Raw genomic sequence first — 25,980 nt, forward strand, 5'->3', positions numbered from 1 at the left:
GGGAGCCCCTCCGGACTCACTCGACGCCGGAGAGCCATTCGGGATTTCTCCGCCCGTTCGAAAATTCATTGCTTCGCTCCTACTTGAGATTAAAGAATGAACTCGTTGTCATTTATTGAGAATATTATTCTCGATCGATAGATGTTGCGTTCATTCCGTCTTCGCAATTAGGGCGGCGGGGATGGGGGGGGGGAGGGGAGAAATGAATTTTCTAATCGGGGGAGCCCCGCCGCGCTCACTCGACGCCGGAGAACCGTTCGGGGTTACTCCGCGCTTTTGAAAATTCATTCCTCCGCTCCTACTTGAGTAGGATAGGATAGAATTTCCCGAAGATTCCAAAAAGCTTCATTGTTCTTCGTGCATGAAAAATGGGGATCTTCGGGAAACTCCTTGCGATCGCAAGACTTTTACCGATTTATTTTTCTCCGTGTGGCGTCCGTATAGAAGATTAAAAAATCAATTTAACAATGGGACAATTGGAGTGGAGAGAAAAACGTGAATACCTCGGAAATTAGATGCGATAAAATGGGCCCTTTTCACGTGGACGTACACATATAATTGGACTGAAATTTACAGAAATTTTTAATTTGCAATGACGAAATTCCTTGAAATTTCCGTATTACGGTAACGCGATAAAAATTTCCAATAAGTGTTCCCGGAATTTGTGCGAAAATATTACTGAAAACTACAGACATCATTCCTGAATTTAAGACTTGCCTTTAATTTTCAGGATCATGTCACTGGAAATTTTTTACAAAATGACTTAATTTTAACATTGCTTGCTCATTGCATTTCAGAAATGCAGCTGCCTAAAAAAGATACATCGATTCCTAGGAACGTTTTTTTTTTCTCGGGAAATACAGACAATAGAGAAATGTCAGAGTGGAATTCCCTGATTTTTTTTCACTCTCGATTAATTTTTTAAAGATTCAAATTGATACTTGATTCATTCACATCGTTCCAGTCCATCGGGAGATATTGTCGATTGGAGACAATTTTTTATGGTCACTGAAGGAGGCAAACCATTCATCTAAATCTCGTAATTATCTGCGAAAAATCTTATTCATTAATCTATTATTATTGAATTAATCCCGTTATGTGTAGATCGCTGGAGAACAACGAAAACGAGTGGGTGCGAGCGCGATACAATGAGTGGGAGCGAGCGCGATACATATTCCTTTCTCACTCAGGGGGGGATTAAATATATATAATCGAACATTACTATAGTAAACAAAAAACAAAATCTGCACAATTATTCAATAGAATCACTGGAAAACTATAGAGTTTTCCAGCGACAGCGCTGGGATTTTCTATGAATTTTTTGACCTACGTGTCAATAATAAATATGTCGAGAAAAAGAAAAAGACTTTTAGATCATTAGATTCTGCATTCATTATACTATTGATTATAATATGTTCGATTTTACATTCCTGACAATTATTATAAAATGCGAGGAACTACCGTATTGAGAACCCCTTTCCGGTTATCGACAAATTTATACTCGGGGCCTACCATACCAACAGTTCCGTACGCTCCATCCGTAGTCCATGCGCCACCGCTACAAATTTTGATGTTGTACACTTTACATTGGCCCTGCTGATCTCCCCTATAATCTCTGGGAGTGCCTAGAATGTCGGCATGGTGGGGTTAACCTCGAACTAGTGCCACATATTATCAAAAAACAAAGTAGTGAAAATGTTGTTGATTAAATTGAACTCACGCTTATGCACCAAATATCCATCAGCAGTGAGAGTAGATCGACACTCGAGTGGTGCAGTGTCAACGAGCCAAAATGAAGCGGAGAACATTCAATACCCACCGATACTGGATACATGTTTCAAAGCACGTTTTAGAAGGCACCAGGAGAAGAAGCACGAAACAGTGAAGGTGGTTAAAACTGTTGAGGAGAAGATGATCAAACTGAATTTCACGAGATACTGGGGATTCAAAACTCTGATGTATGAGGAAGGGAGGATTTTTTATAATGAACTCCCCCATGCTCAGTATATCACGAGAACACATGTTATTAGTGAACCAAAGTTACCTGAAAGTTATGACAATTTGGTGGAGCAGCAAAGTTTGGAGGAATTGGTAAAGGAGATTAAAGGATTTTTCGAGGATGGAATGACTTTTGAAATTGTTAGTAGAAAGTGAGTATATTTTTTCAGTTATAGGATCATTTAAACGAGTTTATCCTCTATACAACTCTTGTGCAAAAATTTGTACAAAAGTTCAAGTAAAATTTACTTGGGGATCAGTTTTTGGGAAATATCTTGGAACTTAAGGGAGATAGATAAATTTTCGTGAAAGGATTTTTTCAGAGAGCAACATGCGATTTACAAAAAATTTTTGATTGCAGAGATATTTAGGCAAATTGAGGCCTGATAGAAGGTCCTCATAAAATTTTATTATCTCTCTTGAATTTAGAGAGAAGTTTTACTGTTGAATTTTTTCATTTCTTTTGAAGGTGATGTATTTTTTAGTTTTCCTTTGCCTTCCATTGTTCCCAAGATAAGGAAATTTTCTTCAGAAGCACTTTTATAGAGCAAGGTGTGATTTACAAAGAATAGTCTAATAAAGGATGCAGTGTCTCCCTTGGTTTCAGAGATATTTATGCAAATTGAGACGTCAAAGAATTTTAGGAAATTATAATGGATTTTATAAACACTTTGTCATCTTCCCTAAATTTATAGATATTCGGTATGAATTCATCTACTCTAAAAGGGAGTCCACTTATTCTGATTTACAAGTTCAGTGTTGAATTTGCAATTTGTTTTAAATTATGAGCCTGAATTTAGCTTTTAAAGAAAAAAAATCACTTAAAATTGCTATAACTTGACGAAAAATGAACCGATTCGATTGAGGTTTGATTTGATGAATTCGCCGTCATGTTCTCTACAACTGCTGATCATTCGTTTTGTTCAACGTCAAATATACTGTTTTTTAAACGGTGAAACACATTTTCCAAATACTTTACCATTAGATATCGGTGAAACTACTAGTGCTTCTAAAAAACAAAAAGACCGTTTTTTACACAAAAAAATCTAGGTGAGAGGTGTGGATTTTTGTCAAAATTCTCACTCCAATTATGGTAATTCAAAAAAGAGTGAAAAAACTTCGCCATGCTCTACAGTCCGACTGGAGCATCCGAATGCTACCCAAAACCGCTCATTTTTTTCTCGGAACCATACTCTTGGGGAGAGGTAAATTTTTTTTTTAACGTTAAATTTATTTGTAATCCATTTTTAAATTGTACAATAGAGAAATGAAATTTATTCCTCTACCACGAACCATCATTTCTAATCTCCTCGGTTTTTTTCTGTAATCAATATTTATGTACCAATTTAAATCAAATCTCACTGACAGATAATTTTTTTCAACTTTTTGAAATCGAATTAAGCAAGTGTACCAGTAGATAAACGCCTGAGCTCAGTATTCAAATTCTAAATATTTTGAAAGAATATTTCACCGTCAAGTTCAAGAGATTCTCTACAATAATATTTACTACATATGCAGATATTTACAACATATATACAAATATTGACAAGATATATACAGACATTTACACGATATATACAGATACACAGTTTGAGGAAAATTTCAGTATCATTCATCTGATCGTTTTAACCACTGTCTACAAAATATGCAGAAGTAGGTGGTATTTTCTAATTCCAAGTCCTTAAATACTTGGCCAGTTCGGATTATACGTCTGTATTCAATCCACCTATTACATAGATCACATTGACCCAGTTTATATCCCTGAAAGTGTCTTCTGTCTCTCCGCAGTAAAGGCAACGATCTCTCATGTTGAGTGAATTCCTCAAAATTAACACTTTTAGTTCATCTCTCTTTTTTCTAGCCTGGAGTGGAGCAATCGACGAAATTCTGCCCGATCGAATTTATTCTGAAAAATGTAGAACAAAAACTCCACAATTGTGGCCATCTTGTTGCAGAGGATAGTCATATCTCCTTGGTTGCCATTTAATTTTTGATTCAGGGAATACCTAAACGTAAAAAAATCACTTTTAAATATGCATTTTATGAACAGCACACAGGCCAGAGAAACACACTTGTTAGGAAATTCTGAAGTTTTAGAAACGATCTTTCTTACTCCATTAGAGAATAAGATTTACTGAAAGTTGCTTTTGAGATTAGATAAATTACAAAATTTCAACATTAAAAAATAATAAAAATGATAAAAAAATAATTATTGTTTCCATTGGAATATTTTCAGAAAATTCAAATGAATTATAATCGTTTTACATTTTTGAAATTTCAGTGACGGAAAATTCAATTAATTGCATGGTATATAACTTACTTTCTTATAACAATCAGCGAACTTGTTAATGTACTTCTTTGCTTTAACAGCCGTATGATTTTTCCTTGAATCGAAGAAGGAGATTGTATGTTCATCTAGCTTCACGTACAGGAGCACGCAATGATGCTTTCTAACATTAAATGGTAAATAAATTTCGCGCTTGCCAACCTCTCCCTCCCACTCTCGTGCTAATCGTTATTCAAATTCCTGTTTCTTTGGTTTCTTGAAGAATATAATTGTACCCCTTTCACAATTAACATAAGCCACATGACCGTGATGTGGAACCTGCTTTATGAAAATATTCGCACAATAATCAACGACGAAATTGGCTAACCATCGTTTACCAAATAGTGTAGCATAGTCTTCAACATATATACATTCGATTTGTCCTTCTTCTAGAAAACTGTCTGTTAGAGCTACCAGAGCAGCTTTAGGTCATTTTTCATGACAATAGTACTGTGGATTCGAAATCGTGCAGTTCTCATTTACAGGATTCTTTTTTGTACATCTCTTAGTTTCGTGGCTTTCGTGGGCTCATAGACATCTTTTCCTTTCTTCTTGTCATTTGCTTGTGTCTCTTCCTCTTTTATGACGCTGTCAAATTGTTCATTTTCATTTTCTCCTGTGTTTTCTTCTGCAGATTCTTCCTCTTCTTCTTTTTCTTCCTCTTCTTCTTCTTCTTCATCTTCTTCTTCTTCTTCTTCTTCTTCTTCTTCCTCTTCTTCTTCTTTGTTTCTTTGCACCAGTCTCCGTAGATTTCTCCCGCATTGATAAGTGTCTCTAGTTTTGTTAGTCGTCTCAGGGCCGCGGTTCCAGAACTCTTCTGAATCAAAATTATCAGGAGCATTTACTCTCTTTTTATACTTCTTCCTGTGAACTTCAGGAGGTGGCAAATCCAATTGTTTATAAACAACTGTCACATGTGCATATTCTGTATCAATGTATCTTCCCACTTTCAATTTTTTTTCATTTTCCGTTGTCATTAATTTGAAATTGATTTCTGCATATGTATTAACCATATGTTTATTGTTTGGTGTTAATAAAGTGGTGCAGAAACTAAACAAAATAACTTACCTTTTACCAAGAGTATGATTCAGAGAAGGCAATGAGCTATTTACATTAGCATTCAGATGCTCCAGTCGTGGTGTTAGAGCTTAGCTTAGAATTTTGGAAAAAATCCAGAACTTTCATCTAGATTTATTTTGTAAAAAAAAGCGTTCATTTTTTATGTTTCTGATATAACTAATAGTTTGCAAGATATTCTCTGGTAAATTACTTTTTCAATATATTTAGAATCTAAATACTGAACTTAGGCGTTTATCTACTGGTACACTTACTTAATCCGATTCCAAAAAATTAAAAACAATAATTTGTCAGTGAGATTTGATTTAAATTGGTACATAAATATTGATTACAGAGAAAAAGTGAGAAGATTAGAAATGATAGTTGGTGGTAGAGGGATAAATTTCATTATTTCTTTATTGTACAATTTAAAAATTGATTAGAAAGAAATTGAACGTTGAAAAAAAAACATTTACCTCTACCCAAGGGTATGATTCGGAGAAAAAAATGAGCTGTTTTGGGTAGCATTCGGATGCTCCAGTCGAACTGTAGAGCTTGACGAAGTTTTTTCACTCTTTTTTTAATTACCATAATTGAAGTGAGGAGTTTGAAAAAAATCCACAACTATCCCCTAAATTTTTTTTGTGTAAAAAACGCTCTTTTTAACTTCCCGATCTATACGGAAGTTATTGTAATGACCCCGAAAATCGAAAGTGGATATTTCACGATATCTCCACGTTTCATGACCCCTAGAATCTTTCTATAACGTTTCTAAAGACATGTCTGTGTGTGTGTGTATGTATGTATGCCTGTGAACAAATTTTGTGCTACGATTTCTCTTAAATAAACGATAAGAATCCAATTTGCTTTATGCCCATCGATGCGCCTCGATGGGACTTAGACCTGATTAAATTATGAACAAAATCGTCTGAGCGGTTCGTTAATTATTTAAATAAAGTTGATTCTTCAAATACAGTTGAGAGAAATTTGAAGTGGGTCAAGTAAAGTGGGTTTAACTCAAACTTGATTGATGTTTGAGTTAACTTAAATTGCAAATGCGTTCTTTGCGAAATCACCCTAAGGGCAATGCTACAATGGATGCAACGCTAAACGCATGCAACGCATGAAATAATTGTCCAACTGTTTTCCGAATATTTCTGATAATGACTAGCGTTGCGTATAGCGTGCGCTGCATTCACTGTGACATGAGCCCAGCGTTTATTAAATCTACGGAGAAACTTTCCTTCTATGGGTATTTTCCCGGAGAAATGTGAGAAAAAGATTGAATAAATACATAATCAAAAAAAGTAATGAAAGAAAAATAGTATATTTCGATACAAGTGCGACGGGGTGGCAACGAGTGTGAAGTTGGCGGCCCGAGGCAAAGCCGAGGGCTGCCAATCACACGAGTATCCGAACTATATTTTTTGTTAGTGATGTTACGTTCAGCGAGTGCCGAACTGTGCCATTTTTCGTTTACTAGTAAACGAAAAGTCTTTTCGTTTACATGTTTCGACTTTTCGTTTACTAGTAAACGAAAAGGCACTTTTCGACACGGACTGAACGTAGCAGCAGTGACAAAAACAAATGGTCGGGAAGTCATTGGTTCGACCCGTAATGGGTCACACCCAATTCCACCAACCCCTACCGGTCATACCCCAAAGAGGGAGCGCGCGAAGCGCGCGATCGGGCCTGTTTTTTAAAAATAAGATTCAGATAGAGCTGCGAAAGCATTACATGACCCGTCATATGACGGTCAAGTGATCATCATTGACGGTCATATGACGAGACGTTTTCCACAACTGTCACAATTTCTCCACCCTTCTATGACCGTCACAATTGGCCAAGAAAAAATGACAGTCATTTTTTATCTATACAGATGCGAGCTAATTTTTTTATTATCTATTTTTCTTTGAATTCATTTTGTATTAGCCTAATGTGCATTTTGAAATCAATATTACAGTCATTTTCCATCTATCTAGAGATGAAGCTATTTTATTTATGACGGTCACAAATTAGAAATGAGTTTGACCGTCATTATGTATCCATATAGATGGTTTGACAACGATTTGCTTACAAATTATTTGTGGCGATCGTTTGTAGTTACAAAATTTGTGCGTCACATGACCGTCGTTTTTTGGTCACATGAGGCGATCTCAAAAATGACTGTCATTTTGCATATCTAATTCAGAATCATTGAGAATCAACATTGCTATTTTCAAAAACAAAAAAATCAAATTCTCAGTTCTGAAAAATGTTGAAAGTGGATTGAGAGATAATTGAAGATCAAAAATTCTTTTTTCAAATAAAAACCGGAGAATTTTTGCAGAGTTTTCAGAAAACTGGATGGTTTCCTCCAATTTTTTTATAAAAACGCAGAATTTTTGCAAATTCTTCAATAAACTGGAGAATATTCTCGAAAAACGGAGAATTTTGTCGAATTCTCTGGAAAACCGGAGGATTCCCCCGAATTTATTAGAAAATGGATTAATTTCATCGAATTTCAAATCAAGAATCATCTCAAGCTCATGATCATCGTTGTCAAGAGAGTTCATCGTTTGATCAAACTCTCTTGACAATGGCACCAATAAGAAACTACATCAAAATTGCAATGATCCCAGCGAATGGAACCAACGTAATGTCTATACACAGAAAAAAATTCTTGATTCAAATCGAATATTCAGCCTCCAATCGAACCGATTAAGATTTAATTAAATCAAGAATCATACCAAGTAGATTTCATTAATTTGTACTGAGTATATTCAAACAAGTCATAGTGATTTTTTTTTTCAATAGAAATATCAATTTTCGCCTAAAACTTTCATAAGTCTCCGAAAAATGGCTGAAATAAAGTGGTTAATCTGTCAATTTGGAGCTTATTCTATGAGCTTCATGTCGGACATAGAATTTCTACGAGTTATTCTACGAGAAAGATACCAGCTCGGGACAAAACACTGAAATAACAACTCCAATTTGCGACTTACAAAATTTGACACATACACCATATAGCATACAACCCGCATCGTCACAATTGGAAGAACGAAAAATGCCCTCTAAGGATGACCTATTGATTTCTCCGCTGATTCGACTCAAAGCGCTAGAAAAATCCCTCGCAATTTGAATTTTCGAATAACCCATGAAGGAATAAATGTTTGTCAAAAAATCTCATGAGTCTGCGAAAAATGAGCTTCACAACTGATATGCGATTTCTACTGATAATCAAGTCAAAAAATAATAATTCCGGANTAACAATCTCCAATAACTTCATGAAAATTCAATTAAATCGTATTCTATACATCACAATTTGAAGAACCAATTATACCCTTCAAAATGATACGTTGACCTCCCCGCTGATTCAACTCAAAGAGATAGAAAAAACCAGCCGAAGTTAAATTTTCAAGTTAGAAGCGAAAAGCAATTTTCTTGCAATAAAAGAAAAAAAAAACAATTTTCTGCCTATAAGTTCCATAGTGAGAATGAGAAATGACCAGAATCCAATAATTCCCTTATCAATTTGAGTATAAAATATATATGGTTTATCAAAAAGGGAGAACGGAATTAGCATGCAAACCCGAAAAAGGACCAGCGTCACGATTACGAATTGCCCTATTGGGGATCAGAAATATTATGCATCATTTTGAAGAAAAATAAATACCCTTCAAAATGGTATATGATGAGTTTCATTCGCTTCAGAAAATCCAATCCAAACTGACTTTACGATAAAATTATGGAAATTTATGTTCTGAATAGGATCTTTTATAAATGAATGGAAATTGCAGATAAATGAATGAATCAGGCTGAAGTAATTCAATGTATTTGCAGCTTANATAACAATTCATTTGGTGAATCGAATGGATAATATAAAGTATCAGTATGAAGATCTCGATGAGACCTTCAAGTTGACATGTGACATATCCTCTCTAGTCAAATCTGAACCCTACATAAGCGGTAAAAACTGTGATTTTTTATACCTCCATAAAATTAGCGGAACAAGGTCAAAAAATGGCGTTTTTTTTTTGGCCGAAATTATGTGTTTTTTATGTGTTTGTTGGTGCTCTAATGGAAAAGATTGGTGCTCCAACCCTTCCGAAGTTAAGAGTGGGGGTTGCAAAATAGGGGTTGGTTGAAAAAAAAAGCCATAATTATGTGCTTTTTACGTGCTTCGGGATAGCCAGAGAGGTGGGGTCGGAGGGGGACTCATATCGGAGGAATCGCCTTTCTAGGGGAAAATCAATCATAGGGGTGGAAAAACCCAAAATGGCGGTAACGGCTATGCATGATTAACCATAATTAAGTGTTGTTTAGGTGCTCCAAGAAAATGAGGGGGACGTGGGGGGGAGGAGCCCTTATGGAGGAAATCGCCCATCTAGGGGATAATTCACTCCAGGGGTGGGAAAATAAGAAACACTTATGATGGCTGAATACTATAGGTCATTATTATGTGTCCTTTACGTGCTCCGACAGTATTAGGATCGAGTGTCAAAAATAAGGCACAATGGTGACTGTCGTTACATCTGCAGCGGTCGCCATCTTTAATTTTTTTATTCTCCATTTTGTGCAGAAAAATAGGTGTTCCCAGACTCAAGCGTCAGAAATTTTCGTGCTCCATTTTGGAAATCAGCGTAGCCTCCATCTTGGCCCGATGTGCCTGAATCATACGTCACATGATTTTACTGAACTCCGAACATTATGTGCTATGCATTGGGCAGAGTCAACAAATTCGTGCTGGAGTTCTTTTCATCGCCCGAGATCAGGCACAATGGTGACCGTTACTGCGTCTCTAGCGGTCGCCATCTTTAATTTTTTTTTGTTCCTTATTTTGGGTCAAAAAATATGTGTTTCCAGACTCAAGCGTCAGAAATTTTCGTGCTCCATTTTGAAAATCATCGTGGCCTCCATCTTGGCCACGATGAATCATACGTCACATGATTTTACTGAACTCCGAACATTATGTGCTATGCATTGGGCAGAGTCAACAAATTCGTGCTGGAGTTCTTCTCGTCGCCCGAGATCAGGCACAATGGTGAACGTTACTGCGTCTCTAGCGGTCGCCATCTTTAATTTTTTTTGTTCTTTATTTGGTGTCAAAAAATATGTGTTTCCAGACTCAAGCGTCAGAAATTTTAGTGCTCCATTTTGAGAATCAGCGTGGCCTCCATCTTGGCCCGATGTGCCTGAATTATACGTCACATGATTTTACTGAACTCCGGACATTATGTGCTATACATTGGGAAGAGTCAACAAATTCGTGCTGGAGTTCTTCTCGTCGCGAGAGATAAGACACAACGGTGACCGTTGCTACGTCTCTAGGGGTCGCCATCTTTAATTTTTTTTTTATTTTGTGCAGAAAAATAGGTGTTCCCAGACTCAAGCGTCAGAAATTTTCGTGCTTTATTTTGAAACTCAGCGTAGCCTCCATCTTGGCCCGATGTGCCTGAATCATACGTCACATGATTTTACTGAACTCGGAACATTATGTGCTATGCATTGGGCAGAGTCAACAAATTCGTGCTGGAGTTCTTCTCGTCGCGAGAGATAAGGCACATCGGTGACCGTTGCTACATCTCCAGCGGTCGCCATCTTAAATTTTTTTATTCTCCATTTTGTGCAGAAAAGTAGGTGTTCCAAGACTCAAGTGTCAGAAATTTTCGTGCTCCATTTTGAAAATCAGCGTAGCCTCCATCTTGGCCCGATGTGCCTGAATCATAGGTCACATGATTTTACTGAACTCCGAACATTATGTGCTATGCATTGGGCAGAGTCAGCAAATTCGTGCTGGAGTTCTTCTCGTCGCCCGAGATTAGGCACAATGGTGACCGTTACTGCGTCTCTAGCGGTCGTCATCTTTAATTTTTTTTGTTCTTTATTTGGTATCAAAAAATATGTGTTTCCAGACTCAAGCGTCAGTAATTTTCGTGCTCCATTTTGAAAATCGGCGTGCTCTCCATCTTGGCCCGATGTGCCTGAATCATACGTCACATGACTTGAATGAACTCCGGACATTATGTGCCATACATTGGGAAGAGTCAACAAATTCGTACTGGAGTTCTTCTCGTCGCGAGAGATAAGGTACAACGGTGACTGTTGCTACATCTCCAGCGGTCGCCATCTTTAATTTTTTTATTCTCCATTTTGTGCAGAAAAATAAGTTCCCATACTCAAGCGTCAGAAATTTTCGTGCCCCATTTTGAAAATCAGCGTAGCCTCCATCTTGGCCCGATGTACCTGAATCATACGTCACATGATTTTACTGAACTCCGAACATTATGTGCTATGCATTGGGCAGAGTCAACAAATTCGTGCTGGAGTTCTTCTCGTCGCGAGAGATAAGGCACAACGGCGACCGTTGCTACGTCTCTAGCGGTCGCCATCGTTAATTTTTTGTTCTTTATTTTGTGTCAAAAAATATGTTTCCAGACTCAAGCATCAGAAATTTTCGTGCTCCATTTTGCCACTCAGCGTATCCGATGTTAACGTCAAACATTATGTATTTGAGTGGACAAAATACACAAATTCGCACTGGAGTTTCTTTGGTCGATCGACATGAGCTCCGCATGTCCGAGGTCCAAACTACACATAGCCACACGTGTCAGCGTACATCGCCTGTCCAAGTTGGATAATTTTGAAAATCTACAACACAATTTCGTATCACCACTGTTGTCAAGACCAATATCATAGTTTTGATTATTCCCAGTTTGTCTTAGTTTTTATCTCTTTTACCTCCTAGTCTCTGATGTATTTTCATTGTTCCCGAGACGTGACTTTGCTACTCACTCTTCCCAATGTATAGCACATAATGTCCGGAGTTCAGTAAAATCATGTGACGTGTGATTCAGGCACATCGGGCCAAGATGGAGGCCACGCTGATTTTCAAAAAAGAGCACGAAAATTTCTGACGCCTGAGTTTTGAAACACATATTTTTTGGCACAAAATAAAGAACAAAAAAAATTAAAGATGGCGACCGCTGGAGATGTAGCAACGGTCACCGTTGTGCCTTATCTCTCGTGACGCCAAGAACTCTAGCACGAATTTGTTGACTCTTCCCAATGTATAGCACATAATGTCCGGAGTTCAGTAAAATCATGTGACGTATGATTCAGGCACATCGGGCCAAGATGGAGGCCACGCTGATTTTCAAAATGGAGCACGAAAATTTCTGACGCTTGAGTCTGGGAACACCTATTTTTCTGCACAAAATAAAAAACAAGAAAAATTAAAGATGGCGACCGCTAGAGACGTAGCAACGGTCACCGTTGTGTCTTATCTCTCGCGACGCGAAGAACTCTAGCACGAATTTGTTGACTCTTCCCAATGTATAGCACATAATGTCCGGAGTTCAGTAAAATCATGTGACGTATGATTCAGGCACATCGGGCCAAGATGGAGGCCACGCTGATTTTCAAAATGGAGCACGAAAATTTCTGACGCTTGAGTCTGGGAACACCTATTTTTCTGCACAAAATAAAAAACAAAAAAAATTAAAGATGGCGATCGCTAGAGACGTAGCAACGGTCACCGTTGTGCCTTATCTCTCGCGACGAGAAGTACTCTAGCACGAATTTGTTGACTCTTCCCAATGTATAGCACATAATGTCCGGAGTTCATTCAAGTCATGTGACGTATAATTCAGGCACATCGGGCTAAGATGGAGGCCACGCTGATTTTCAAAATGGAGCACGAAAATTTCTGACGCTTGAGTCTGGGAACAAGTGTTTTTCTGCACAAAATAAAAAACAAAAAAAATTAAAGATGGCGACCGCTAGAGACGCAGCAACGGTCACCATTGTGCCTGATCTCGAGCGACGAAAAGAACTCCAGCACGAATTTGTTGACTCTGCCCAATGCATAGCACATAATGTTCGGAGTTCAGTAAAATCATGTGACGTATGATTCAGGCACATCGGGCCAAGATGGAGGCTACGCTGATTTTCAAAATGGAGCACGAAAATTTTTGACCCTTGAGTCTAGGAACACCTATTTTTCTGCACACAATGGAGAATAAAAAAATTAAGGATAGCGACCGCTGGAGATGTAGCGACGGTCATCATTGTGCCTTATTTTTGACACTCGACCCTAATAATGTCGGAGCACGTAAAGAGCACATAATAATGGCCTATAGTAGTCAGCCGTCATTAATGTTTCTTATTTTCCCACCCCTGGAGTGAATTATCCCCTAGATGGGCGATTTCATCCATAGGGGCTCCTCCCCCCCACGTCCCCCTCATTTTCTTGGAGCACCTAAACAACACAATTATGGTTAATCATACATAGCCGTTACCACCATTTTGGGTTTTTCCACCCCTACGATTAATTTTCCCCTAGAAAGGCGATTCCTCCGATATGAGTCCTCCTTCGTCCCCACCTCTCTGGCTATCCCGAAGCACGTAAAAAGCACAATTATGGCATTTTTTTTTCAACCAACCCCTATTTTGCAACCCCCACCCTTAACTTTGGAAGGGTTGGAGCACCAATCTTTTCCATTAGAGCACCAACAAACACATAAAGAACACATAATTTCGGCCAAAAAAAAACGCAATTTTTTGACCTTGTTCCGCTAATTTTATGGAGGTGTCATTTGGTCCATCGCCAAATTTCGGTGTTACCTGGAAGGTTACTCTTTCACGGTTAACACCGATCAAAGTAGCTTGCGCTAGTTACATAACCTCCGTAATCCTACCGGTAGACTTGGGCCCTTGGCCTCCTCGAATACGATTTCACTATCGTTCATCGGAAAGGTGCTCTTCATCACGTTCCAGATGCCCTATCCCGCGCACCGGAAGGTGAAAGCGAGGACTACGAGACTATCGAGCTCGTCACAACCTCCACTGATAGGTGGTATTCACGCAAATATCAATGTTCAGCGTGCTCCCGATTTCTTCGGTTATACACCCGTCGTCTCTTCAACTTCGTTACGGTGGAGATGGTCGGTCTCGATGCCTGGAAGCTTGTCCTTCCTCGCGAGCAACGCTCACAAGCGATCTCGCAGTGTCACGAGTTACCTTAAAGCTGGCCACTTGAAGGTCGACAAGACTTATCACCGTCTGTACGTGTCATATTATTGGCCCAATATGTTCCGAGACGTGGTGTCCTTCATCAGCCATTGTGATTCTTGTCAGCGTTGTAAGGGTGAGAACGCCTTGCCACGGGGACACATGGGCCGGCGTATTATCCAAGGTCTCTGGACGACCGTGGCCGCCGACATCGTCGGTTCTATCACTCCCAACAAATTAGGATATTCCTATGTGCTGGTGCTTCAAGACCTATTCACTAAATAGATCGAGGTCATCCCCCTCCGCCGAGCCACTGGAAAGGCAATCAAGGAGCAGGTGGAAAATGTAATTATTTCACGCTGGGGAACCCCCTGTGTGTTTTTCACCGATAACGGTACTGAATTCGTTAATCGGGAGATCCAAGCTCTGGCAGAGCGTACGGTGATGAGGCACGAGACATCTCCCCCCTATCATCCCCAGGCTAATCCAGTCGGGCGGGTTAATCGTGTATTGAAGATGATGTTGAGGGCCTTCATGGAGGGAGACCACCGAATGTGGGACGCCCATCTGCACGAATTCCGTTTTGTATTCAATACGGCGGAGCACAGCTCCTTCCAGACAAGTCCAGCATTTGCGGATTTCGGCAGAAATCCTCTTGCTGCGGTATCCCTTCGACGCGAGCTTGAAGGAGACGTCGAGATAATCCTTGGTGAACCCCAAGAATGGGTCCAAAGGATGCGGAAACTGGAGATGCTCCGGAAAATTCTCATTCACACCATGCGGGAATCCGCTGATAAGCAGGCCTATCACTATAATCTCCGTCGACGAGACGTCAAGTTCCAAGAGGGTGACCTCGTCATGAGACGTTCCCATCCCCTATCGAATGCTGTCAAGCGTTTCTCAGCGGCCCTTGTGCCACCATTCGAAGGTCCTTTCATTGTCCATAAAAAGGTTTCCCGAGTTCGTTATCAACATGCGGACTTCTCAGGGAAAAGTCAAGGGCAATCTTCAATACAGGATCGTAAACCCTATCGACCCCCTCTTGAGGACCCCTGAAATCTCAGGTTAACCCTCCGTGATACGTTCACGGTCCGAAAGGAATCCACCTAAGTCGTGGCCGAACGATACCTCGACCCTATAACGAGGTACCGTTCATCCCTCCCCCGAAAGGGCGGTAATCTTCCGGAGAAGCTCTCCGTGTCCCCTCTCTTGTTTCAGAGTTCATCACTGGAGGTCACCACCACTACTGGGGAAGAATGCCTGACCGTGGACCTTACGAAGAGCCCACCACCTTCACCACCCCCAGGCTTGGAGACTAAGGACGAGCCGGCGCCAACCACCAGTCAGCAAGCGGCGTTGATGAATGCCCACTTAGCTCTGGAGTGTGTCCTGTACCAGGGGGGTATAAAATTATACGCCCGAGATATCCACATTAGGGATATTCGCAAGGGTCAGCTCGACCGGTGTGCAATGGAAGAGCCTCGTCCTGGAGGAACCACCTTCATAATCACGGTAGCCTCTGCGCCAGGTATCCCCGTCGATGACCTCGACAACTTCGTTCCCGGCAGATGAGGCGGTTGACCCGCTGGGCTCACCTCCTTGCCCACAGGGCTACTTACCCGAGATGGAGGCGATTTTCCCGCCATCTACGGCCACACTCGTCCATCCGAATCCAGGGCTAACACCTCCAAGGGAACAGCCCGGGTCACCCCTTCGCTTCCCACGTTTCTGGGATCCCGTCGGCCCCTGGCTTGCTGACATCAGGCGCATTGAGAGGACGAACTCAGGTTTCGCTGACGCTCTGTGCGCCTGCTCCCTCGCTCCACTTCAGCAGCTAACAAACTTAAGGTATGAGATCCCCCTCTTCCATTGGGATCTTCGGAGATCCCCGCCGCAGAAGAGAAGGAGGAGGTGGTTATCCCCGACGTACAGTCGGTGGCGCAATCCGGAGGCCCCACTACCTCGTCGGTTCCAGACCGCACGTTTGAGCCATCCGACACCCCGTCGGCCCCCTTAAATCCACTAATCACCGACCTGTAGTCTAGCTCTTCGAGCACCCCGAGCCCCAGTTCATCCTCCTCAGATTCCAGCAGCTCCGTCGAGACATGCTTGGAACCAGGGGATGGAGACCCAGGTCGTCTAACTAGTCTAGTTGAAACAGAAAGATCCCTACCGCATTCCTCCACGGACGTAGAGGGACCCCAGGTCACTCTCATCCGGAGTCCAGGGAGTAGCGTCGCCGAATTCCTGGAACTCGACCACCAGGAGGAATTCTCGTTGGCTGGTATGACCCCGGGACCAACCTCACCACCTCCGACTCTATTACCCCCTAACGTGGAGTCGCGTCTGCAGGATCCGCCCCTCACGAACACGAGTGTGAGCGAGAAAAACCCTCCTGGTCAGCCCCCGAAAGTCGGGAATGGCCAGGGAACCTCCGCCGGAGCTATACTGGCGACAATATGAGAGTGATCTTTCCATCTAACCCCTACTTCCCCCACCACCGACGCGCGCATGCGCAATGCTGCGGGAGCACACCCTCAATCCGCCGGTGNTGGATATACCTCCGGCGGTCACACCACTGTCATCTCCGACGAAGGCACCTCAGATACCCCTGAGCGCGCCTCCTTCGGCTCCCCCTCCGGGAGGGTCAGCAGAACAGCAACCCCTCCGGGCCACTTCGTCCACGCAGTGTAGCACCCCAACACCAGGAGATATCGGGGCGACCACTCCGACTGCCACCGCTGCCGAAACGCCACCCGCTGTTCGGAGTAGTCCCAGAGGACTCAGTACTCGGCAAAGCCCTGACCTTCAAGAGGGGACTAGGCCAAAGCGCGTTAGTGGCCAACAAGGCAAGTCCCAAGGAGGAAAAAGGCGTAAGCCGAGGCCATGGTGCTTTGACTGTCGTAAGTACGGTCATCCACAACAGATATGTCCCAATCCAACCGGGGACACTTTCTGCGACCAGTGCCCTTCCCGACTCAGTGCCGACCAGAGGTGTCCGGAGCACGGGTTTGTGGTCAACCCAGGAGGAGGTCGCAAACCCCTGAAGCCAACACCCACAGCGGAAGGCTTCGACCCCCTTTGGGAGCCGCTCCAAAGCCTTGCCCAGTCGGCCTAGCTTCATCGACGAGTGCTATTTCGCGCCGTCCTCGCTCAGGCAGCCGCGGCCCCAGCCGAGAGCACCCCAGGGTCAGGGAACCTCGAGAGAGATCTCGCCCGAGATCACCCCACGAGCGCTCTTGGGATTACTATTCATCCTCATCTGAGGGCATCGAGCGTAGAGTTGAGGGCTACTGAGCTCCATTCACATCAGCATCCACAGCACCGGAACCAGCAACCGTTACGTCCGGAGAGTATTGGTCCAGCCGTGAACCCACCAGGAATTCTCCGGAGGGATCCACCCTCAGGTTCTTCTGGGAACCTTCCCAGGCAGAGGAGTCGCCTCGATCGGTTGCCATTTGTTGGAGCGCGTCCGCAGACGTCACTCGAGGTTACTACACCTCTCCGACTCCAGCATCTCCAGCGCCACCAACGTCTCCGGCTCCTGTGCCACCGACGACACCAGCCCTACAGTGGTCACCGGAGACCATCGCAGCCCTCCAGCACCTCCTCAGTCAAGTCCAGCAGACATCGCAGGGTCAGCCGGCATCGCCGCTGCTACCTCAGAATCCTCCCCCCGGATCTAAGTCCTGGGCAGCGAGGTATCCTCCCCGTTGATAAATGGCGGCTCTTTTTTTTCTTGTCCCCGTTCAACACGGTGGGTTTCTTTTTTTTGTTTTTGTCCCCACTAACCGCGATGGTTTACTCAAGTTTATTTTCTTCTCAATAATCCTCCAGACAATTTTGGATTTGAATTTTTTTTTGGTATGACTCTTCTGTTCGACCAGTAGTGAATTTTTTCTGTTCTTTTCTCTTTTTTGATAAACTCTTTCATTTTTTTTTTGTTTATTCGGCTAGTGATAAGGCTCACGAAGGCAGTGATAAAATTTTTTTGTTTTGTCGATGATAAAGTCCCCGTCACGCGCGGCGGAAAAGACCTCCTGGAGAGGCTAAATATTTTGTGATACAATGACAATAATTAGTTCCCCACTTAAACTGTTAGGAGTGTGGTACATGACTGCTCCTAAGGCGAAAAACAAAGTATTAGCAGATAAAGCATAGTATTCTCATACAGAATTGTGAGGTTTACTGCGGCCAACATCTCAGGGTGTGGGTTCGGTTTTGTTTCCCTTTAGCAGATCCGTTTGCAGATTACGAGGGTATCCACCTTCCGGAGCGACAGGAGACCATCACCGTCATCAGGTCACCGACAACCAGCCTCACACGGATACCAACCATCAGAGGAGGGGAGTGTAACGAAAATGTGGCGATGTTCGTTAGAAACACCACCATGACCTGAGAGCATCCACCTCCGGCGACATTCAGATACGGATCGTGAGTAGAGACTAAGAGAGAGAGAGAGAGAGGAATTAGGGTTTAGTTTCCCACTCCAAGATAATCGAGTCTCGTTTTCCCGTTCAAGCGTGGTTATTTTTCGTTTGCTTCGCGATTCCGTTTAGTAATTTTGCGGTTTCGTTTCGTCACCGATTAATTATATTCGAGCCTCGTCTTCGAGATTTTAATAACTTGTAGTAGTCCGCCTGCGGCTAGATGGAGGCACACGCCTTCAGAGACCATAGAAAAAGTTGGCTGTGGCACCTCGGCGTTGAGGGCTCGCCATTTTATCATTGTTTTCGTGTGTGCGCGTGTGGAACGCACGCTTTTCAGAGTTTCCAGTTTGTTTTATTGTAATAATCTATTTTTCCCCGTTTTTACAGTTTTTCCAAAGTCATGGATGATTGTAAGAAGAGGGAACACATAAATTGTGTGGAATATCTAGACATCTATAGTGAAATTGCAAATATTACGTGCATTGGCTTATCGACTTTTCCTTGGATAAATAATCGATTGGAAATGAAGGTAAGGGATGTTACATGTCTCTCTTAGCCCTTTTAGACGCTCGGGTCAGATCCTAGAGACAGAACCAATCGACGTCAAAGGCTCTTTTTAGGCTTTTTTAAGCCGAGTTTATTCCTTGTCGAACAACTCAGTCTAACCTCATTTTATCTGGTTCTCCTGGTCCTAGAGACAAAATCGAGAACAAGGAAATTAAAAATGAGATTGTTATAAATATGTCAGATGGGTCTTCATTCCTGACATCCAGGACAGTGCGAGCAGCAGCTCAGATCCTGTTGTGCTAGACACATCTGCGCCTGACGCACTCACCTTAGGCTCCAAGCCTTGTTCCACTATTTCAATAGTTGAATCTGCGCTTGACGCATTGACCCAAGGTTCCAAGCCTTGTGCTACTATTTCAATAGTTAAATCTGCGCTTGACGCATTGATCCAAGGCTCCAAGCCTTGTTCTACTATTTCAATAGTTCAATCTGCGCTTGAGGCATCGATTTAAGGCTCCAAGCCTTCTACTACTATTATGATAGGTACATCTGCGCCTGACACATTAAAATAAGGCTCTAAGCCTTCAGTTACAAATGCAATTGTTGCATCTGCACCTGACACATCATTTAAGGCCTCAAACCTGCAAAATAATATTCCACCTGAACTCGATTCAGGAATATAGGAGTTCTTGGGTCATCGAAGCCTCATGATGCCGAGATCTCCTTTCAGAGTGATNCCCGTTTTTACAGTTTTTCCAAAGTCATGGATGATTGTAAGAAGAGGGAACACATAAATTGTGTGGAATATCTAGACATCTATAGTGAAATTGCAAATATTACGTGCATTGGCTTATCGACTTTTCCTTGGATAAATAATCGATTGGAAATGAAGGTAAGGGATGTTACATGTCTCTCTTAGCCCTTTTAGACGCTCGGGTCAGATCCTAGAGACAGAACCAATCGACGTCAAAGGCTCTTTTTAGGCTTTTTTAAGCCGAGTTTATTCCTTGTCGAACAACTCAGTCTAACCTCATTTTATCTGGTTCTCCTGGTCCTAGAGACAAAATCGAGAACAAGGAAATTAAAAATGAGATTGTTATAAATATGTCAGATGGGTCTTCATTCCTGACATCCAGGACAGTGCGAGCAGCAGCTCAGATCCTGTTGTGCTAGACACATCTGCGCCTGACGCACTCACCTTAGGCTCCAAGCCTTGTTCCACTATTTCAATAGTTGAATCTGCGCTTGACGCATTGACCCAAGGTTCCAAGCCTTGTGCTACTATTTCAATAGTTAAATCTGCGCTTGACGCATTGATCCAAGGCTCCAAGCCTTGTTCTACTATTTCAATAGTTAAATCTGCGCTTGAACCATTGATCCAAGGCTCCAAGCCTTGTTCTACTATTTCAATAGTTCAATCTGCGCTTGAGGCATCGATTTAAGGCTCCAAGCCTTCTACTACTATTATGATAGGTACATCTGCGCCTGACACATTAAAATAAGGCTCTAAGCCTTCAGTTACAAATGCAATTGTTGCATCTGCACCTGACACATCATTTAAGGCCTCAAACCTGCAAAATAATATTCCACCTGAACTCGATTCAGGAATATAGGAGTTCTTGGGTCATCGAAGCCTCATGATGCCGAGATCTCCTTTCAGAGTGATCTGGAAGCTCGTTGGAGTTTCTGGCTGGTCTTGAATTTGTTGATGCACAAATTACACAGATTTATGGAAATATCCACCAAATCTGAATTCAGAGATTGCTTTTATCTCCACCGAACCATTGATCCATAGAGATAAAGAATTTTTAATCAATCTCAAAAGACGCAGGTTTTGGCCTCGTAGCATTGGGGGCAACTCCTCGAAGTCTGCTCTAGGAAGAGAAACTAGACAATCTAGTCCTCTTCCAGAAGTTGTGTGGTTCGAGAAAAATAATGAATTTTTAGTGCCCTTGAGGCTACAGCTCCAGTTTAATTTTTGTATGGCTTCACTTTTGTCGGGAAGCTTGAGAAGATTAAAATAAATCCTCAAAATTGTGTCAAGGTTTGGAGATTTATCCACCTTTACAGGAGAATCTAAATTCATTGGATTCAAAGGAGCTTGTTTTGAGACGTAGAGTTAAAACAAACGGTTCAAAAACCTTGNTCACTTTTGTCGGGAAGCTTGAGAAGATTAAAATAAATCCTCAAAATTGTGTCAAGGTTTGGAGATTTATCCACCTTTACAGGATAAATTCATTGGATTCAAAGGAGCTTGTTTTGAGACGTAGAGGTAAAACAAACGGTTCAAAAACCTATCTGGATGCCTCAGGTTGAACAACAGGTCCAACCGTAGGCATTTCCTCAATAGTCCCAATGATTCTCAATCGACGTCAGCGTCTCCAGAGTTATCTTACATCAAGAGAGCAAGATGTAATGGCAAAAATCTCTGTAGCCATTCTTGAGCATTTCCTTCCCAATGAAAATTAAACTGTTCTAATAGTTTTATTGTAGAGAGATTGAAGAGTAATAAAAGCCTCTTCAATTCTGCCCCTTACCAATCGGTAATTCCTCCAGAATTTCAAATCTCTGAACTCAAAGGGACAGTCTTGACGGGCGGATAAACAGGTATGTGATCATAGAGGTAGTTAAAACCTCTGTATTACTATCAGAATCCTATCAGGATCACCTCGTCTCAGTGTAACTTTTTGTTGGTGAACCACATGATCAGCAATGATTAATTTTTCACATTAAAAGGTTGAACAAATTTATGAGAACTCATAACTTCAATTGAAGGACATGAAAACCCTTCCAAAACTAATACTTTGTGACACATTCACGGATGGAAATGTCTTCAAAGTCATATATTTCCTGCCCCGGTACATGTGGAGCATGAAAACTTCCGTTGTTTTGGCATGGGTGGTATTTGTTCCAATTCCTACCCTCATCTGGAATTGCGACTAGTTCTCTCGCTATGGCGAGCCCTCAACGCCGAGGTGCCACAGCCAACTTTTTCTATGGTCTCTGAAGGCGTGTGGCTCCATCTAGCCGCAGGCGGACTACTACAAGTTATTAAAATCTCTCGACGAGGCTCTTCATATACTCACGATCGAACTTCACTTACAGGTAAGTTCGTTTGATCGTACAATAAAGATCTGAAATTACGCGTTTTTGAGGGCCCATAGTGTTATCGTGAAGAATGACCAAATTTTAGAGTCATCCGATAACATTTATGGGAGCCACCCTATAGTTAATCTTACGGTAAATCGATTAGGTCCGGCTGAAATGCCGGCGCTTCAAATTATAATGGATTTTACGGCGGTTAACTGGTTACGTTTTAGTTTTTCGGCGGAAGGTCACGTGAAACAACTGCAACCCTTGTATCCCGTGAATTGCCAAGTTGCCTCAGAATTTTGGGAAATTTAGAGAAATTAGTTAGGAGTATTAGTCTTTTAACCCCGTGAATCCAGGAGAACCGACCCGTGAGAGGCGCCAAAAATCCTCGGTAATTTTCCGAACGTCCACCAGTTCGGCCCAGATTAATCATCATTTTATTTTATAAAGTTACGTGGAGAATAATTAGAGTTGAGTATTTTTTCGCGTTTGAATTCCCCGAAATCATTTGGCAGCGCCATCGAAGCCCACGCTTGATGTGCCAAAGTCTCCGCCAATCAGAGCCCGCCTCTGTTGGCCGGAATTCGCGCTGCGGTTAGTACCCGTGACACTGACCTGAAGCAGTTAGTGCCGCGTTGGCCGGCTTAGTAATTAGTCGTACCCAAGTGAGTCTCCCGCAAGGGCTTAGCGTTTGGTTCGTGATAGTCATTCCTTGGATTATTCGTGCTCTTGGATTACAGTGTTCAGGATTAAAATGACCGGGATTATAGTGTCTCTACCCCTGTGAGTTTTTACGGAGATTTTTATTGTTTTCCGAGCCATTAAGTAAAGGCGTCGGTTTTCCCCCTCTCGGTGGTGTCCCGCGTGTGTACTTTGAGTCTCACGTGGAGAATTTCTCCCGATTACTCCGTAATCGTGGACGTAGAATTTTGTTTGGATTTGAGATGTTAACGTCCCCGGAATTATTATTCCATGGTGAGAGTAATTGTTATAGTGTAAAATAGTATTTTTCGTTGTTTTTCCGCGTCGGAAGGTTTTCGTTGAGGGGCTCAAGCATTCCCCATGAATGCTTTCCCCTTCACGGCACCCCGCTAACATCTATCCGTGCCTACAAGCTACGGGTCTCGCTTCCCGCGAGTGTTCCCCCGTTAAGATTTCCCTCCGGGTGTAAATCCACCTGGAGTTGCTCCCGACGATCCAAAAATTATAATTTTGTTTTCATGGGCTTCTCTAGACCTTCCCGAGCAAGTTGACTCTGGGTTTTTCGAATTTGACTCTACCGATTTTCCGCTACGGCGAGTTTAGTTTTATCCGGCTTTTTTAGTTTCCCGCAGTACGTTGTACGTATACCGCTGGGTTTATATGCTCTCTCTCGCTCACTCTCACGGGGATTCGCATACCTTTCTCCCCGTTCTAGGAATTCTCGAGTATTTCGGGATTAGCGAATATTTTCATATTACCACTTGAGGAATTTGATGACCTCAACTTTGTATCCAAGTTAATCGATAATGCATTATTGGCAGGACCAAATATTGCGAGTTAATCTATTATTTTGCGTTTGGTAAAAGAATGCTGATTATTATTACAATTCTTTCTTTTCTTTGTGAGACCATTATGTAAGAGTATGTAAATTCTTTATTTTGAAAAATTTCAATAGTGAAACACGTAAGGATAATGGCGTGTTCCTTTCTTTTTTTTGTTTTGTAGTTTTGATCGCCCCATTAACCCGTTTCCACCTGAAATCCACCCCTCTCTCCACAACCTAGTACACTGAGCGAACCGAGGACCGTTACCTTTCTCCAAAAATCTAGTTTTCTCCCTTTTTATGTACGTTTTGGAGGTTTTCGAATTAGTTGGGACTGATGTTATAGACTCCTCTGGTTTGGTAATTCTGGCTAAAAATTACCTGACGCTCATAGATTTTTGCTTTTTTGAGTTTAACTAGATTCAGGGGAAGAAGGGTGAAGGTAATGGACATTTTTAATCCCCATGCAAAAATGTCACGTTAGAGATGATTTTTGAATCATTGGGAGCCACTTCGGATTGGATTTACACCCGGAGGGAAATCTTAACGGGGGAACACTTGCGGAAAGCGAGGCCCGTAGCTTGTAGGCACGGATAGATGTTAGTGGGGTGCCGTGAGGGGGAAAGCATTCATGGAGAATGCTTGAGCCACTCAACGGAAACCTTCCGACGCAGAAAAACAACGAAAAATACTATTTTACACTATAACAATTACTCTCACCACGGAATAATAATTCCGGGGATGTCGACATCTCAAATCCAAACAAAATTCTACGTCCACGATTACGGAGTAATCGGGAGAAATTCTCCACGTGAGACCCAAAGTTTACACGCGGGACACTACCGAGAGGTGGGAAAACCGACGCCATTACTTAATGGCTCGGAAAACAATAAAAATCCCCGTAAAAACTCACGACACTATAATCCCGGTCATTTTAATCCTGAACACTGTAATCCAAGGGCACGAATAATCCAAGGAATGACCATCACGAACCAAACGCTAAGCCCTTGCGGGAGACTCACTTGGGCACGACTAATTACTAAGCCGGCCAACGCGGAATTAACTGCCCTGGGTCAGTGTCACAAGCACTAACCGCAGCGCGAATTCCGGCCAACAGAGGCGGGCTCTGATTGGCGGAGACTTTGCCACATCAAGCGTGGGCTTCGATTTCGGGGAATTCAAACGCGAAAAAATACTCAACTCTAATTATTCTCTACGTAACTTTATAACATACTAGCGCCGCCGCGGCCGCAAGCGGCCGCGACGTTGATGCCCATTTATTATGCCTTTGCTTTTTTTGTTTCTTTCGAAAATTAATGATTTATCGTCGTTTTAGTCTATTGAGTGTCAAAGTTAATGAAAACAATGCGTCTCGGTTCATTGCTTGTTCAATTTCAATATTATAATAAGTGATCCACTAATTCTGAGTTTCCGTCCTCATTGAATGAAATTTTAATTACTATTGTAATCAAAATTATATTCAGAGTGCAAAACAACAATTATCAAATTTCTCACAGGCCATAATTTTTTTGTCTTCGCCTCCCTCTTCATTTCCGTTTACTACTTGACAAAAGTATTCAATTATTTTTCTAGAAAAATTATGGGGTCAATTCTGATCTTCTTTCGCTAATTCGAAGTGTTTTCGCTTCATTCATGATTTTTTCACAATTTTATTCGACGATGTCATAAACTTCAAACTTTCATCATCTAATCATCTAAAATTTTTTCAAATTTTCTATAATCTTTCGAAATTTATATTAATTTTTTTCAAGAAACTTGAAAATTTTTGTGGAATTGTGGAGAAAATCTGAAGAATTACCAAATTATTTCCTCCTTTCGCATTTCAATGAATCAGAGTGCAGTATTCGGGCTTTCATGACTGCTTCAAATCAGTTTTATTTGCAAAATGCCGCCCTTTCCTATCAATTGTTTTCCCATTATTTATTCAACAATCCTCGAATATTTGAGAGATATTGTAAATGTTTTGTAATTTTCAAAAACTCCATAGATTGTCTCTAAGTTCTTCAGAAAACCTCATAATTGTCTTGAATTTT

The 25,980-nt window shown here is 41.8% G+C and overlaps 1 protein-coding gene and 1 non-coding gene across 2 annotated transcripts in view; one reads left to right on the top strand and one right to left on the bottom strand.

Annotated features, from left to right (window-relative positions):
- Positions 1–1,619: 1,619 nt before the first annotated feature.
- Positions 1,620–25,980, top strand: part of LOC107041877 (39S ribosomal protein S30, mitochondrial) — a 78,858-nt gene continuing 54,497 nt past the window's right edge. Inside the window, exon 1 of the mRNA XM_015262682.1 lies at positions 1,620–2,150. Within this exon, the coding sequence (XP_015118168.1) occupies positions 1,696–2,150 (455 nt within the window). The 5' untranslated portion in view covers positions 1,620–1,695. The remainder of the gene's footprint in view (positions 2,151–25,980) is intronic.
- LOC114841409 lies at positions 15,774–15,903 on the bottom strand. The gene has a single exon (XR_003783111.1). It is a non-coding gene; the product is annotated as a U1 spliceosomal RNA (small nuclear RNA).

Source organism: Diachasma alloeum, unplaced genomic scaffold (assembly GCF_001412515.2).
Source record: "Diachasma alloeum isolate Michigan unplaced genomic scaffold, Dall2.0 Dall_scaffold_00386, whole genome shotgun sequence".
Taxonomy (NCBI): domain Eukaryota; kingdom Metazoa; phylum Arthropoda; class Insecta; order Hymenoptera; family Braconidae; genus Diachasma; species Diachasma alloeum.